Source organism: Puntigrus tetrazona, chromosome 7 (genome assembly GCF_018831695.1).
Source record: "Puntigrus tetrazona isolate hp1 chromosome 7, ASM1883169v1, whole genome shotgun sequence".
NCBI lineage: Eukaryota > Metazoa > Chordata > Actinopteri > Cypriniformes > Cyprinidae > Puntigrus > Puntigrus tetrazona.
In genome coordinates this window covers 24,113,891-24,131,318 of record NC_056705.1, presented here as the reverse complement: position 1 = coordinate 24,131,318, position 17,428 = coordinate 24,113,891, and the positions used below count along the sequence as shown (strand labels likewise).

General features: G+C 39.0%; 2 protein-coding genes across 2 annotated transcripts; one reads left to right on the top strand and one right to left on the bottom strand.

Moving 5' to 3' along the window:
• The first annotated feature begins 358 nt into the window (after nucleotides 1–358).
• On the top strand, nucleotides 359–6,653 carry dnaja2a (DnaJ heat shock protein family (Hsp40) member A2a). The gene is made up of 9 exons (XM_043243877.1): nucleotides 359–515; nucleotides 1,405–1,464; nucleotides 2,192–2,418; nucleotides 2,637–2,717; nucleotides 2,972–3,105; nucleotides 3,190–3,386; nucleotides 4,732–4,876; nucleotides 4,968–5,095; nucleotides 5,568–6,653. Exons 1-9 carry the CDS (start codon nucleotides 438–440, stop codon nucleotides 5,751–5,753), a joined length of 1,236 nt encoding a protein of 411 aa, XP_043099812.1. The 5' UTR covers nucleotides 359–437; the 3' UTR covers nucleotides 5,754–6,653.
• Nucleotides 6,654–7,257: 604 nt separating this feature from the next.
• Nucleotides 7,258–15,932, bottom strand: gpt2 (glutamic pyruvate transaminase (alanine aminotransferase) 2). Its single transcript, XM_043243876.1, has 11 exons — nucleotides 15,382–15,932; nucleotides 13,771–13,860; nucleotides 12,567–12,675; nucleotides 12,193–12,326; nucleotides 11,862–12,105; nucleotides 11,238–11,317; nucleotides 10,503–10,639; nucleotides 9,898–10,072; nucleotides 9,577–9,732; nucleotides 9,054–9,166; nucleotides 7,258–8,742 (listed from the first exon to the last, which is right to left on the bottom strand). Exons 1-11 carry the CDS (start codon nucleotides 15,685–15,687, stop codon nucleotides 8,631–8,633), a joined length of 1,656 nt encoding a protein of 551 aa, XP_043099811.1. The 5' UTR covers nucleotides 15,688–15,932; the 3' UTR covers nucleotides 7,258–8,630.
• Nucleotides 15,933–17,428: the final 1,496 nt, after the last annotated feature.

Sequence of the window (17,428 nt, the reverse complement as noted above, 5' to 3'; positions counted from 1 at the left end):
ACGGATTAGGCGTCGATTTCCAAAAGCACAATTTTTTTTTTCTCCATAATATAGAATAATATATTATTGATTGCAATGCACAATAAAAGCAATATGCACTTGTAATGAAATAACAGCAAATATTATTGTATTATAATAATAAAATGCACATGTATTGCAATTCATCATTTAAAAAGTTACAATTCAATGACATTTGACCGCTGGGCTATTTAACATTTTAGAAATCACGCACAGCATTTGGAGCTATGTAAAAGGACCTTTTATTGCGTTATTTGCTGAACGTTAAAGAGAAGAAGTGAGTGATAACTGCCTCACGATGACATGTGCTCGCGCTGTATGAGAGGAGGCGCGTGAGGCGAGGTTAAAGTTGACGCTTCCGGCCGGTGTCTCTCTTCAGCTCTCCGCTTCCCGCAGACAGTCCTTCACTCCGCACAGCCATGTCCAACGTCGCCGATAGCAAACTATACGACATTCTCGGGGTGTCCCCCTCGGCCTCCGAAAACGAGCTGAAAAAGGTGGGCTAACGCGCGTCTTCGCCCGTATTTCGCTGCTCTTTAGCGCCGTTTTACGGGAGCGAATCGACCGATTTTTATCGGTGAATCAGGAAGAGAGAGGAGGATTAGCACTGAGCTAAAGCTGCTGAGTTTGGCCTAGTGACTATAGTTACCAGATCGCCGGACAGAAGCGACGAGGTGAAGTGTTGTTGTGGGATTCGGCCAGGCGTACGCGCCGTCTCCTGGCATATCCTCTTATCCTCTTTACGCGTTTGACTTGTGACTTGGACTTGAACGTGAAACGCGGTCATCGTATAAATGCATCTTCCTGTGTGCTTCGCGGCTGAAAACAGTTAGCATCGGCTCGCCGTGTGGCCGGTGTGTAGGCCTTGACGCCGGGCTTTTCCCTTTACATGTGTGTCATAATACCAGCGAGGTCACGCGAACGACGAATTTAAAACCAACCGAAACCAAACTCGCGCGTGTGACGGACCCGTGTGCGTTTTTCCTTTTGTTTCTCAATCCCGTTTAGCGATGCTACGCGTTGAGCGCAGAGAGGTTTCTGCTCCGGCGCAAAACACAACTAGTCTCTGTCTGACGAGTCTTCAAACTGACGGAAAACTACCTGTTCAGTGACTAGCGACAGCGGTGCTAGCTAGCTTGTGGTGTTTTGCGTTACGACTAGTCGCGTTGTTCTTGGCTTCATGTGAATGTGACGCACAAACAAACTCCTAAGAGTCCTTCTCGAGTCATAAGTTAAAACCTCGAGGGACGCTTGCTGGAATAATTCAGACAGGTGTAACTCGTTTCGCTTTATCGCATATTCTCTTTTTGTTAAAACGATAGTTGAAGCGGAATCTGTGTTGGATGCTTTCTGAAGTGAAACTAACCAAAGACCTGTATGTTTCAGGCTTATCGGAAATTAGCAAAGGAATATCACCCTGACAAAAACCCAAATGCTGGAGACAAAGTAAGATTTTTTTTTTCTTTAAGTGTAAAGCATATTCAAATAAGATGTGTAATTAAATGAAATAAGTATGTTGTGGTATGAGTAATCATTTTGTACACGTGCGTTAAATTATGTAACATTTTGTGAATATTATGCTCTTAAAGTATTAGTTGTCATATTAGTACTCGTTTGCTTGCCTTCCAAGCCATTTTTTTCTGCTGTCTTTTGAAACTCGTTAAAATATTTTTAAAGAAACCTGAAAGTTGTCTTTTTTTTTTTTTTTTTTTAATCAATTCCACCAGGACGGACATTTTCAAAATTGGTTTGCAAAAGCAATCCATATGAATCAAGCTGTTTAACTCCTTTTTATTTTGAAGAGACATAATCGCTGTGTGTAAAAAATAATTTTAGGATTTTATTCACAAGTAAATATTAATAGGCACGTTTACACGGAGTATGTTAAATGATAAACAGACATTCAAACGTTATGCCTTTATGAACTTTATGAAGAGTGTCAATTTTGGTGGGCTGGGCACTTTCAGGTTTTATTAAAATGTTTTTTGTGATTTCAAAGATGAATGTTTTTTGTTTTTTTTTTTTTAAATGTATTATCTGGAACAACGTGAGGATGAGTAAATTGCAATTTTCATTTTTAGGTGAACAATCCATTTAAGATAGATTAAAGGAGATTACGTTGGCTTAATGCCTTTTATTCAAATATTTAATCTATCTTTTGTCCCCTTTTCAGTTCAAAGAGATTAGCTTCGCATATGAAGTACTAACTAACCCAGAGAAGAGGGACTTGTACGACCGTTATGGGGAACAGGGTCTGCGAGAAGGTGGCTGTGGAGGAGGAGGAATGGATGACATCTTTTCCCATATCTTTGGCGGCGGTCTCTTCGGCTTCATGGGAGGACAGGGTCGGAGCAGGAATGGAGGGCGGCGGAGAGGGGAAGATATGGTGCACCCCCTAAAGTAAGTCAAGGCTCCTAAATGCGTAGAAATGGTGGTCTCTGCTGTCCTTTCACGGTCACGTTGACCTCTCTTGTTTCCTCATCCCTCACTGTTGCCAAGCACACACATACCAACTTCTTAAGAAGCTTTAAATATCATTATGGTTTCATTTGGTGTTGCATCATCATTTTCTGGAATATTCCAGAAGAGCTTACTCTCACTTTTTTTTTTCCTTGTAGGGTGTCTCTTGAAGACTTGTACAATGGAAAAACAACCAAATTACAGCTAAGCAAGAATGTTCTGTGTAGCACTTGTAATGGGTGAGTAAGTCTTCTGTCACTCTTTGGGTGTTGTCGTTACAATTTGAGGAAAATGCTCTGCAATGAGCATCCTTGGTTTCTTTTTGTCCCACCACACCCAAACGCTTCAATACAGTCCTGTGTTTTATGAGTCTTGCAAATTTCTGGATTATTAAGCCAGTCTGAGCTAAACGGACCACAAAGGTTTTTGAAGAGTTTGAAACTTCTCCTGTGTTCAAGTATTGGTGAGGTTGAAGCTGTTTCCGTCTCTGCAGTCAAGGCGGGAAGTCTGGAGCGGTCCAGAAGTGCACAGCCTGCAGGGGGCGTGGTATGCGCATTATGATCAGACAGCTGGCTCCTGGCATGGTCCAACAGATGCAGTCGGTGTGCACTGATTGTAATGGTGAAGGTAAGGCCTTCCGTTTGAATGTACTTTGACAGTTGTGGGGTTTGCGTGGAGGGAAGGTTTGCTAATGGTTTCTTGATGGTTCAGGTGAGGTGATCAGTGAGAAGGACCGCTGCAAAAAATGTGAGGGCAAGAAGGTGGTTAAAGAGGTGAAGATTCTGGAAGTGCATGTGGATAAAGGTATGAAGCACGGACAGAAGATCACCTTCGGCGGGGAGGCAGACCAAGCACCTGGATTAGAACCTGGAGACATTGTCCTGGTCCTGCAAGAAAAGGAGCATGAGGTGCGTCAACGATCACCTGTCAAGTTCAGAAATAATGTTATAATAATGTTGAACAGAGACCCCTGAGATTTAAGTCAACTTCTTTTCTTTTCTTTTTTCATACTTCATATTTAAAACTAGATGAAAGCCGTAGCCTGGACAATATTAGTGTTAGTAAACATACATTGCCAAGTTAAAAAGTAGAACATTAACGTTCATTTTGATATTTTAATGAGCTTTTTTATTGTAACTTTGTCACATATTACAGGAAGTACATAGACTGTTACTTTAATTGCACACAGATGTAGGCAATTTCCTCTGTTTATGCTTTCATTACCTATCAAAGGTTTTCATGAAATCAATCTAGGGCAAAACAATAAGGTCAAGTTTTTTGCCAGAGAGAATACCTAATGTGTGTGTGACCAAAATGTTATGCTCCTTAGGATTATTTTGAATATCAACTTTCATGGCCGCGGTGGCAACAATACTATAGCTAGAATAAGTTACGCCTTTGCATACGTTTAGCCAGTGTTATGAAAATCTAACACACAGTGATGTAGGGGAGTGCAATATATATCGTCTGAAATATTGTCATTTTTAACTGAAATTTAACAGTATTTTAAGACGAGGGAGCAGAAAATGTAATAGTTAATTTCACAGAGTACGTATTTTCTCAGAAAATTACCTTTTGTTTACAAATGTGTTAGGAATAATTTTTTTTGTTAAAGTGAAAATACAAACACAACCACAGTATTATTTTACATCGGCTAGGTTTCAATGACTCACTTGACTTACTGCCATCTACTGGTGGCTTTAATTTCACATTCATAGTATCTTGTATTATTTAAATTAACTTCAAATCTGTATTCAAAAAAACAATGATCACTTTTTAGAAAATTTAAGAAGGTGAGGATGAGTCTTAACTTTTACAAAGAATACCTCTTTGTGTTCGAAACTGTATTCTTTGCGACTTTGGAGTGTTATACACCGTTTATGCATATATAACATCTGAAGGAAACCAGGAAGTTGCATCATTATGACCCCTTTAATTCGCAGCAAGTAACAAAGGAGTTGTTCTGTAGAGCTGTGGTTCAGGCTTTAGAGCTTCAGGCCTCTTGAGTTCTGAGCTGCTGCAGGAACGTAAAGCAGATTGTAGTGACAGTGTGTCATGAACATGCTGCTTTACAGCTTCTAACCCCTCACTTTCAAGCTTTTTAAGTCAAGCAAGAGTCATGTCCGATTTGGGTCGATATATCACTAAAGCTTTTTTTTTTTTTTTTTTTTTTGGGTTTGTTTCTGATGTCTTTTTATATCTAATGTTTTTGATCTAATATATTTACTAAAGCTTTTAAAACTCTTTCAACAGACGTACAGAAGAGAAGGCAACGACTTGTCCATGACCCATAAGATCGGCCTAGTTGAAGCACTTTGTGGTTTCCATTTCACATTAAAACACTTAGATGGTAGACAGATTGTGGTGAAATACCCAGCTGGCAAAGTCATTGAGCCAGGTGAGTCCACTTAACACTTGGGTTTTGAGGTGTCTGAGTTTTAAAGAGATTTGTTATTTCTAAAAACGAAAATGCTGTTGTCTGTTTCCAGGTTCAGTCAGAGTTGTTCGAGGGGAAGGCATGCCACAGTACCGTAACCCCTTTGAGAAGGGTGACCTGTTCATCAAGTTTGACGTGCAGTTCCCAGACAACAATTGGTTAAGCCCAGAGAAGCTTACAGTAAGACAACCTGATCATTTGATGTTATTGAAGGACATTTATAAAAGAACGCTATACCTCTACTACTATTCAAAAGTTTAGGACTGTTATATGAATTCAGCAAGGACACATTTAACTTGATGTTGAAAGTATAGACGGTTAATATTACAAAAAAATCTATATTTTTCCTTTTTTCGCAATCTTTGTATTTTAGGAACACTGAAGACCAGAGTAATGGCTGCTGATAATTCAGCTTTGCCATCACAGGAAAATTGCACTCTACAATGTTCTAACAAACGTTATTTTAAATTGCAATATTTCCCATTGTGATAGTTTTTACTGTATTAGTCAGGTTGACTTGAGCATGAAAGCAAGGCAAGGGAGTTGAAATCAAACTTTTGAACATTGCTATCATTTGAGAAAACAATGCACATTTCCAAGTTCTCTTTACCCTAATGCGTCTGTCTTTGTTTTGTTTTTTCCTTTTCTTCAGGAATTGGAGGATTTACTGCCTACGCGAGCCGACCCACCTGTTATCTCTGGAGACGCGGAGGAAGTGGAACTGCAGGAGTTCGTAAGCCAGAGCTCCTCCGGTGGTCACCGCCGTGAGGCGTACAACGACAGCTCGGATGAAGAAGGCGGGCATCATGGCCCTGGAGTGCAGTGTGCCCATCAGTAAACACAACTATAGCAAATATCTGGTCCGGCTCCAACAGTGGGGATTTAAAAAAATGATCTAGTTGCACAACAAACAGGTGTTTATAATCTGATTCGGGGCTGCCTTAAATGATGAGAATTACATTCAGCCATTCCTGTCCACCTGATTCCCTTGTAGTAAACGCACAGATGATCCTGCATCTAGTAACTCTTTCTTGCCCCTCCTCCTCCTCCTCCTCCTCCTCCCTGTGGCCGTCTAGAGGCAACCCCACTTCAGAGAGAAAAGGGTAATTGCTACGTACTCTGTGTAACTTGCTTTTTTTTGTGTCATAGTATTCATTCATAAATTTAAATCTAACCATAAAAAGAAGTTGTGGTCCTGGACATGAGCCTTTTTTTTTTTTTTTTTTTTTTTTTCTTTCTTTTGTGTTGGAGAGCAATGACCTGAAGGAAGAGGAGTTGAGAGATCCTAAAACAACAACAACAAAAACAAAATAGAAATGGGACTTTATCACCGATCCATTTTTAGATTTGTTTGTATCTGTGCGCTATTTTTACCACTTTATTTTATTTGTAGATTTTTTGTTTTGTTTTGTTTCCTTTCTTTTGGAATTTTAATAATTGGAACAAGAGACTATAACATGTATAAAATAAGTGATTGTCATTTAAGCTTTGTATCAGCTGCTGTCACATTTGAGTGTGTTTTATGTTTTGAAATAGTTGAAATAAAATCAATTGCCTATATTTATCAGCAATCCAGGTGCACGTTGAACATTTTGATCCCTTCACTGATTGGAAGAGAGCGAGACATGCTTAACGAAATGAGTGAGGGGGGAAAGCACCTTTAATATAGGCCTATATCTCTGTGGAAAAAAAAAAAAGTTTGAGTTGTTGAATAAAATGTCCTTCAATATCTCCTCAACAATAGCCCAAGTCTTTGCTTTATTTGGTGCTTCAGTCATTAGTTGGTAGTTGTGACTTTTGACACTAGTTTTAGTGCCACGCCAACTTTAAAGGTCAAGTTCATTTGAGGATTGCTCAATGAGGAGCACGAGACCCTTCGGTACACTGGTCATCTTAAACTAAGCATACAAAGTCACTGAAGCTGGGTCATATCTGCACCGACTATGAAAATTGAGAGTTTAGGAAACATCTGTGACCCATAACTGCATGTAGAGAGAATCTGGGTTGCCTGAAGTCACGTGCCTTTACCTCAAACTTCCTGTGTTGGAAATGAATGTTCTGGGGGTTTTATTAAGGGTGTGACTGAGAAATTCATTTTGCTACAAAGAACACCAGAGGGCAGTAAATCCTAACCGTGAACTACAACATTATCAACTAAAGCCTGCACCTGCTCTTCTTTTACACATGTAGGTGTAACAGTACACAGCATTTTTACATGTGTATTTTTTTTAATTATTTTTCATTATAACTGCCAGAATCCGACTGCTGTGATAAAACTACCAATTTTTTGCAAACATAAGACAAATAAAGTGATTTATTCTTGTAAAAAAAGATGCAATTCATTTTAACAGTCTTCATAAGTTTAATATTCATTTGAAAATATACAATGTAACATTGAGCCAATTTCCCAAAATCTGTAAACAAAAAAAATACACAGAAGCTTTTAAAAAAATTCTATATTACAAGCTAGTAATGCATGTAGGGAAAGCTCATTTCATTAAGAGTTCACAGGCATGAACAAAGGCACCTCATATGAAGTGATAAGTTTAAAAGACGCAAGAAGGCATGAACAAGTCATACGCTGTTAATGGCTTTGACATGAAAGATGAGATGTAAGGGGAGATTTAGTCAACTTTGGCACTAATCTCTCTTAATTTCATTTGTAAATATGACCACCTGTCTGAAAAGAACGGGGTTGCACCATGAAGCTGGTTTTGCTGGATAGACTACATTTGTTTTGTGTCATCCCTGGGTTTTAGGTACAATAAATTGGGCTTATTGTTTTAGTTATGCATGAATTCAGAATCAAGGTCTGGGCAGACAACATCATGGTATTAATAGCTTTCAACTTCAAACTAGATTTTGTTTGGCTAGCTTCATGGTACAGCTCCCAGAATTGATTCAAACAGCATTATGTCTAATAGTTCAAAATAACATAAAACCAGAGGAAATAAAATACATCAGTAAACATTTACGAGCAAAGCGCTTTCTCCACACGTTTTCTTCCTTCCACTTTTTTTTAACTGGCCTTGGAAACATACAGAGTCAGAGACGCATATATCGTTGCCTTAGCCGCAATCTTACACAGAAGCTTAACTCGTGACTATACCTTTCAAAATGACGAGCTTAAAGTTTATGTACATTGCATGGCAATGAGTGCAACTAAGGATGAGGACAAGACAGCCATTAAAAGAGTCCCTCCTTGTAAACGTTCCAGAACCATAACAAGTTCCTCACAGCACCATCCACCCCCCAACACTAAAGTGTAAAAAAACACCTAAATTTGCATTAGCCAAAATGGTTTTGAATAGTTCATATAAGGTGCTACAAGAGTTTAAGTGAGTGATGCATTAATCTTCACACTTTAGTTCCTGTTTTGGAAAGTTGTAAATAATGTTTGTAACTGAATCTCATCTCGTGATAAAGGATGTATTTATTACACATCCTGCTGCAGATATGGTGATTGAAAGGCAAATTAAACATAAAAAGAAATTAAGTCCCATTTCCTCAAACGAACCGTGAAAAATAAATAAAATATTCAAGAGTAGTGTTTTATGTCTGGCTAAATTGCTAATATTATCAAAAAACTCATCCAGAAACCATTTTCATTAAATCTAAAATAAGAATTTAAAAAATACTTAACACTACAGTTTAAAAGAGTGGTTAGTGTGTTAAGTATCGCTGGTCTCGCCAGCTTATTTTTTGCAAATCGGGGTCAGATTTCATCTCGCTCCAGAGCGGAGTAATCTTTCAGAAAACGGATGTGGAAATCTTGTACTTTTCCAAGAAGCACCTTCAGCTTCTCTATGGATGGCAGGATCGTCATTCTGAAACAAAGACAAACAGACCAAAGTCAAAAAAAAGTGCTAACTTCTAGAAGAAGAAAAAAAGAAATCAATATTTTGAATAGTAAGGGGAATGATACTCATTTCATTTATTGGTTTTAAAAACACCACAGAATGTGACGTGCATTCACATTATATTTTCAACTTGGACCACAAACAAAAGAAAGAAAAAAAAAAAAAAAGTGCTCAAGGCCTAATATGGCAGATCTGAAATCATGTTTTTCCAGGAGGTCATGGTGGAGGTATCATCTGATAGCAAATAAAATGTGAATTTGTTAGATCATCAAGTTCACCTGAAATGATACGTTCCATCTTTCTGCCCAAAGCCACTGCCGGGAACGACGCAGATTCCGGTCTCCTCCAGCAACCTCAGGCAGTAAAACATGTCAGGCTGCATTCCTAGAGCCTGCCGACCCAAAACACAGACACATCCTCAGAGACAGCTCAGAAACTGCATTTTTCCGATGTTGCCATTTAACTTAACTATTATCTGTAGCGGACTACCATTCTGCATGCATTTATTCATGCGATTCATGACAGCTTTATAAACGAAGATGTTTCGCTAATGGTTCTTAAAAGGTGTAACATCTATACAGTTGTATTTAGTAATTCTAGTGAAAGTACTGGACAAACTGTCGAACTAGTACTACCGTTTACGCCCTTCCTAATCAGATAACACTGGTCATCAGTGGTGAAGAAAGGAAGTTGACACAATTTACAGTGAATGGTCTCAAGTGCCCTGGAAACTAAAAGACAGCTAGGTTCACAATACAAAAAAAAAAAAAAAAAAAAAATTGCTGAAGCAGGAGGACTTGCCTTGGCTTCCTCCACCGCCTTTGGAGGGATAAAGATTTGAGGGAAGGCGTACATGGCCCCCTGAACAGGATTACACTTGATTCCTGGAACTGCATTCAAGATCTGCTCAGTTAGTTTAGCTTTTTCTGCTAAAGCACCCAGCACTGATGATTTCTCCTGAAAGGGATCAGACAAAAACAATCACGTCTAGTCAAACCCAAACATTAAAACTCTTTACAGGCTGTTTATGTAGTAACAGGTTAGTGATGCGTAACACTTAGGTTTATATACTACAAGCCACGAAACAATGAAGTCAGTGCCACTAGACACTGAACAGCTAACCTGGTGGAACTGCTTGAACGTGTGCTCTTCTGGTTGAGGAGGGTTGACAATCACATCCATTGCAGCCTGGCCAGCCAGGGGAGGGCACAGACGAACCGATAAAAGCTTGACCAGCTGGGCCTTGACCTCAGGATCCATGTTGATCACCTCCATATATCCACCCCTGAAGCCACACCTGTGGAAGGATACAGACACAACACTTGAGTTCTCAGAACTGTTGTCATGTTCACTAGCCAAAACATAACCTCAAACATTTTTGTCAGAAAAAAAACGCTCAATTCCAGTCAGGCCACATTCTATAAAGTATCTGAAGAACGTTTGGACGTTTGATCAGTCAAACACAGTTAGAGGAATGAGTTTTTCACAGATATTAACACAACAGTGCTCACTGGACTGCCATTAAAACTTTCCACTTACAGACGCCAGCTTGATATTTCGACATCGCATCTATTTAAAAATTGCAAATCACAAAGCCAGACGATGTCTAAATACGTTTGAGCGTGCTGTGGTTATGTCATGTGAAAGTGTGTGAAGGGTCAGTGAAAGCTGATCTTGAGGCCATCTCAAGTGAAGGCACATGCTGACCTCTGAGCAGGGATACTCACTCTCCCGTGTAGCCTTTGGAAGTGGAATGAAAGGAGACGAGCTCCACGCTGTTGAAGTACTCGGGGCCCATCTCATATAGCACCTTCTTGAAGGAGTGGAACTGACAGTCAGGAGCGTACACATTATCCTGATACACCTGCCAGCAACGGCACAAACAAAATGAGTGTGTAACGGTCATGTGGACACAGAGACTATGGTTCGAAAGTAACTAGAATTTTTGTTTTTGAAAGAAGTCTTATGCTCATCAAGGCTACATGTGTTTGATGGGGAAAAAAAAAAACTTTTGTAAAACTTTTCAAATGTCATTACAATATTACAGTTACAATTTAAATGTTTTTTATTTTAAAATGAGAAAAAGTTATGTGTTTGACTGCCCAAGAACTGAAAGCATATAACAATAATAACCTAACAATATAAAAAAAAAATAAAACGCATTAATACACTAATTTGGCACTTGCTATTATTACTGTTGCTTAACGTTTTGTGGAAACCACGATACTTTCTTTAGGATTCCTTGGTCAAAAATAGCATTTATTTGAAATCGTAACACATAATTGATCAATTTATTGCATCCTTGCTAAAGAATGACCTCATTTTATCACCCAAAAAATAAAAATACTGGCCCTTAACATGTGAAAGACAGCGTATGCTATGTTAAAAGATAAATAATTCCTGGTTCAACTAGTTTCTTATTCAAAGTGTAGATGCAAATCAAAAACAGAAATGGTGATTACCTCATCTGACATGACAAAGAGATTCTCTTCATATGCAAAGTGCAGGACTTCTTCAATGCATTTTTTACTTTGGACCTGGCCTGTGAAGAGCAAACAGGGGTGATTGAAGAGACGTAAAATATAAAGAGATAGTTCACCTAAATATCAGACAAAACAATACACCAACGTGATCAAACCTAGCACAACATATGACATATTTTAATAGCTATTCTCAAACCGATGCATCGACATATTTACGCTCTCCCTCTTCAATCAATACAGATAAAACATTTTGATGACTCATTCTGCAATCCCATGAGTCATCACAGCATCACTCCAGAGACAAGATAGCAAGACTTTTTACTTCCCGTAAAACGGATCTACGTAATTTTAATTCTACGCAATATATTACATATGCATTTTTCGGTAGATTACTGATTAAATTTGTCAAACAAAGACATCAACTGAAGAAGGCTTGGAATACTGCCTGCATCGGTCCCTACTCACGAGGGATCATGACTGGAAAAAGAACACGAGGTATTTAAAAGGGACACGCTCTTCTTTCCAGGACACCTGCTATTGGATCCAAACAAACAAAGGCATTACGTTTTCTAGCACACAAGAATGGCTTTACAATATACCTACCAGTAGGGTTGCCAGGGTTAATGATGCAAATGACTCTCGGCTGACAGTGCTGTTTGGCAGCCTGATAGGCCCTGTGAAGCTCATTGATGTCCAGAGCCCAGCAGTTGTCCTCATCTAAGTAGTAGTTGACCTGTACCGCATCCATCTCTGAGATTGCAGCAGAGTAAAGCGGGTATTGAGGGATAGGGATCATTACACCGGTCCGAGAAGAATCTTTTCCAGACACCAGTAGCCGCAGAATAGTCTAAAAACACAACGTTTGGTTTTGTTGGTAATGTAGGCCAAGTAACATGTCAAAGCGTTTTTAAGTGGTTAACATCCAATTACTTACCATAATGCCATCGCTAGCCCCAGTGGTGAGGTAAATGTTTTCCCAGTCTGAAGGAACTCCTTCATCTCTTTGCTCTATGTACGCAGCGATGTCTTTGCGGATGCACTCCACGCCGGGGCTTGCACTATACGACCCTGTGGCAGAAACACATGCGTTAGCACTCATAAAGCACTTACTGCAGCAAAACACTGAATGGACCTGAGTGTTACGATACAGGCCTATTGTTTCCCAGCTTCCTGAGAACTGCATGATCTGCAATAACAGGGGATCATGGATGCTTTCCAATCGCTACAGTGTAAGCTGAGTTTTATATATTTTTATCAGAGCCTTAACCGGTTTCAACAACACATCCTCGGAGGAACAAATGCACACACCGAGACTGTGTCCCCCGCAGCCCTGCAGGATACGCCGTGCTCTCCATTTCGCATCCTCTGGGAAACTGGGACTGTCCATCAGCTCAGGGAATGTGCAGAGAGCCACCACCTGTGCAAATGAACACACACACACACACACACACACATAAACACACTTATGTTTCTGTATTCTGATATAGACTATTGGTCTTTATGCACACCTACTGCTTTCCACTTAAATCTAAACCTATTATATAATAACTCAAAACAATAAAATGCAGTTGATTCGTTTAGATTCTGCATTTCTATATTGTAATTATTCAGTTCATTATATTCATTCAGAATATCAGCAATTTGAGCTGGATCTTTGCTCCCAAATATAACAGAGCCAGGGCCAGGGCCAGATGTCTGTTAATGATAACATGAGCTCCAGAATCATATGACCACACTGATCAGAAACTATGACTATCACGCAAAGCCGTGTTCTGTTGGCTCTCAAGAAAATGTATTTCACAAGCTGCAGAGTCTCAGGCCATCACAAAAGCTTTTGTTCAGCTCATAATGAAAGGCTGGATCAACTTCGACCAAACTAGGCCAATCATAAGAGACAGTCTTCCACTGGAATTTGCAGTGTGCTCCAAAACTGTGAGTGGTCAACAAAAGCGGCTTTTTTCATGCTATACTACAGTGAGCACAAACTGGACTCATTAACTTGAATACAAGAGATTGTGCTAAAAAGGTCACCGATTGTGTTGTTTCCACATTTTTACAGACTAAATGAGCTAAAAAAAATTGTTTTGTAGTTTCGGGAACACTGCATATATAATAAAAAGTCATTGTGTTGTGGAACAATTCAGGGAAATCAAATATGCACGCTGTTAAAATTAAGTTAAGGTTATATTGAGGTAACGACAAATCTTTTGTTTTGTATTACGATCATTGAAATTTTTTTTTTTTTTATTGAAAAGAAAAGAGTGTGGTGGGGTTTGGTTTAATACAAATGCTGTTGATTGAAATTTGAGACGTGTTCAAACATTAAAAATGGTGGTGGATGCATGCGAGCTGGAGAGAGGTGGGTTTAATTGGACTAAATGACTAATGCCCTGCATACATCACACAAGAGAAGTCTATTAAGACACTTTTAATAGCAAAAGAAATTTAAAATAAAAAAAATATATAACAATTAATAAAACGTTGACTGTAAAGACAAGCAATTTTTGGTTACCTGTCTGAGGAAGGTGATTGGCTGTTGTCCCATGGCATGTGCATCCCCGATGTTGGCTTTAATGACTTCAGAGAAGGGTTTCGTACCACCCTGTAAGAAAAGAGAGGAGTCCATTACGTGAACAACACCTTTACAATGCCACAAGTCTTGCCCAGAATCCATGTTGCAAAGTACACAAACAGACCTGTCCTTGCAAGCACATGTCTACCAGTACTGCAGTGAAAGCAGGGGTTTGTCTGGATATGCAAAATTAAGCTCGGTGACGAAATCCACGTGTATCGGCAAACTTATATTCTTACAAAACCAATGTTGTGAAATTAAGTTTTAGAATATTTTGTTCTTTATATCAGGGTACGTATCATGACCTACTACAGACATAAATCAGAACTTTCATATCACTTTCAATGACAGCAAAACCGATTTTACGTCACTGCTGTCCTCTCACATTCTGTACCGTCTAATCACATGCTGAGGCAGGGGAACACTGTTCGGCAGTCAATCAAGGTCACGTTATGAGATGAGAAGACCATCAGGGTCTGGGGGATCATGCCCTTGTCAGAGGTCTAGAAGGCACCTGTTCAGGGGCTATAAATAAAGCTCCCTTACTAAGTGCTCATCTGTCATTGCTGAGCATGCAAGCTCAAGCTCACTTCTACATCACAGCGAAGAGAGTTAGATAACTTTACTGCTGAACAGGCAGCATTAGAGGATTCAGGGAATTTTATTGCAATGCTTTGATAATGGCACTGCAAGTAGGACAGAAAGTGGACTGAACACTGCTTTATTCAGAGCAACCCTCAAGGACACAAATAATAATAAGAGTGGACTGTTTTGCACATTACTTCCAAGCACCAAACACATTTGGCATGAAAAGACGTATATACCTAAGGGGATGTCCTCGCATCTATTCAGTAACTACTGAAGAATTAATGTTACAGCAAGTATGGATAGTCCCTTTTTTAGTTTTTCAGTCATTTTTTTTTTTATCCTACAATTTCATTAAATTTTTTTTTTATTTAATTCCACTAGTCCACTAATTCCACATTTGTAAAAAAAAAAAAAAAAAAAAAACATAGTTCAAGTTGTCGTTGTATTTATCATGTATGAAATTGCTTTGATATCATGCCAATTTTTCGACATAACTGTTGCAAAGGAGCAGAGGTTTTCAGCTTAATCCTGTGAACAATTCGCCCGTGTTAAGAGTCAAAACAACAGAAGTGGAAGCGTATAAATAAATTGTTCATTCAAAAACCACATTCAACAACATTTAAAGGCTTCCTATGAACTTATTTTTAAGATTACCCGCTCATATATCACTAAACATATCAGTGGTCAGATGTGTGACCAAAGAGAAACAAAATCCCATACTGAGCCTATGACTAATTAAAAATAAACATAATATAAAATAACTAAATAAAACAGTTTAACTTTATTGTTTGCAACTTTCTATTGCATCTGTCAACGTAAGCTATTTTGACTGTGTTCTGGCAGTGGCTACAACCGAACAGGAATAAAAAGGCATTTTAAGAAAAAAGGTGTTTTACTGGGGTCTCCAAAAGCAAACCTTTACAAACATGTAGCTCTCGGATGATGCGTTCAATTATTTCTCACCTCCTCCAAGTATCTCTCGATCTCTCCAGCTTTGATAACTATGGGTCCCCTCACGGCGTACTCCACAGCCTTCACCTGCGGGTTCAGTGTGTCCATAGTCAGGGTCTTCTCCCGCATCTTCCCGTCGAGGCGCCCGGCAGACACTTTAGCCTCGGCGGTGATGAAGCGCATCTGGCCGCACTTCTCCACGGACGGACCCTGAGATTTGTGTCGCACCCCAGTGAGAGATGTCAGTGTTAAAGGGGTACACTGGTCGAGGGCTCCGGCGATCAGTGATCGAGCTGCCAGCGACTGCAAGCGATACATTTCTGCTCAGTGAGGAAGTCGAGTCTGTCCGGTGAACAAGGATGCGCGTGAAGAGACGCTGCTGTAAAGACTCTGTCCTTCTAGCCGCCGGTTAAAGCAAACGATAAATTGAACAATAAAAAAAAGCGAAATTACTTCAGAAAACGTTTCTTCTACACGAGACAGATCCGCATTATCAAATGCTTAACTGTACCACTCTCTTCAAACAATCATCTCTTCATCGTCTACTGTCATCCACCCGCCAATCTTTATGCGCTAGTTCAGCGAGCTCATGTTTCCGTTCGTCATGGGGCTTGTAGTTCTCCAAGTGCTGTTTCATCCACCTTCACGATTCACCGAGCTTAGAATAAAACTACAACACCCAGCGTCGTGTGAGTTACCGCAGCCGGTGGGTGTGTGTGAGGGGCGGGGACATTCTCCGTTGTCACAGCCGGCAAAAATTTCATCAGCACACAGGAGTGTCCAAAAACAAAAAGCTTTAAACTCCGTTGCAAATGAGATGAGACATGTGTGGTGTGGTTTAATTGTTTTTAAACGAATTTCTTAAACATCTGAGTAGATGTAGGTTTCCCATCAAACCTTAAAATAAGAAAATAGTAAAAAAATATTGTTGCCCATATTAATTAAATTCTCACTCCCAGTGTCATAAAACAGGAATGTTTGGTTATTGTGTATTTCATCATATTAAAGATGGAGCAGATACCATCACAATATATTACACAATAAGTTACATCTTAACCGTTTATTTTTAAAAGAAAAAAAATATATACATTTCAGTCGATTGCATAAACCATAATGTTTGTTGTTAATTTAAAACATAGTATTCTGCTATGTTATGTCTCTTGCATACATTAATGTGGGTTTTATTTGGAAAGTACAAGTTAAATCAAAGGCTGGAGTAGTGAAAAGTGTTTCTAACAGTGAAGCACTGTATCTCTAATCCGGATGAAATGCTGCCATCTGTTGGACACAAGCTGTATATAGATTTTGTTATACGTATTATTATTATTATTATTATTATTATTATTATTATTATTATTATTATATTATTTCTGAAACATGTTCACTTATTCAGAAGTTATAAAATACCCACTCTTCATCTGTTATTTTGTAAGATATTAGATGAAGAGTGGGTATTTTATAACTTCTGAGATGCAAGTGAACATGTTTCAGTTTAACAAAAAGAAAGATTTCTCACTTGTTCCCAAACAAGATTCTCTTTCAGTCCAGTCTGGGTTCTGATTAACACCCTATGTACCAGTAGCCCACGTCACCTCGTGAGAGGTTAAAAGAGCAGCCTTGTGCTGAACAATGACTTGTTTAGCATATGAAGAGGACATGAGATTCCCACAGTGCAACCAACAACCATGAAGTCCGCAGAGCCACACATAATATCCTTTAAAGCTTTTCCTTTCCGTTTCAATAGGCACCCGACAGAAGCTATAGTATTTAAAGTGATATGGACAAAATGCTGCTTATCTGCTGCAATTTTTGAAACACTAAAGCAGTCTATGACTAAAATAGTGATGAAGGAAAAGCTTTCTGCATACAGCACAGACCGATAGAGCTGTAAAATCGGCAGATACTACAATTAGGCCTAAATAGCTGCATAAAATGCATTCTTTCTTTGTTTTTCGTCTTTTTCATTAAGTATTTATAAAATAAAAACAGCAATTCTTTTTCATTTTTATTGTATTAGAAACAAAACATATTCCTGTACACATCTTTCAAATGTTTTGAT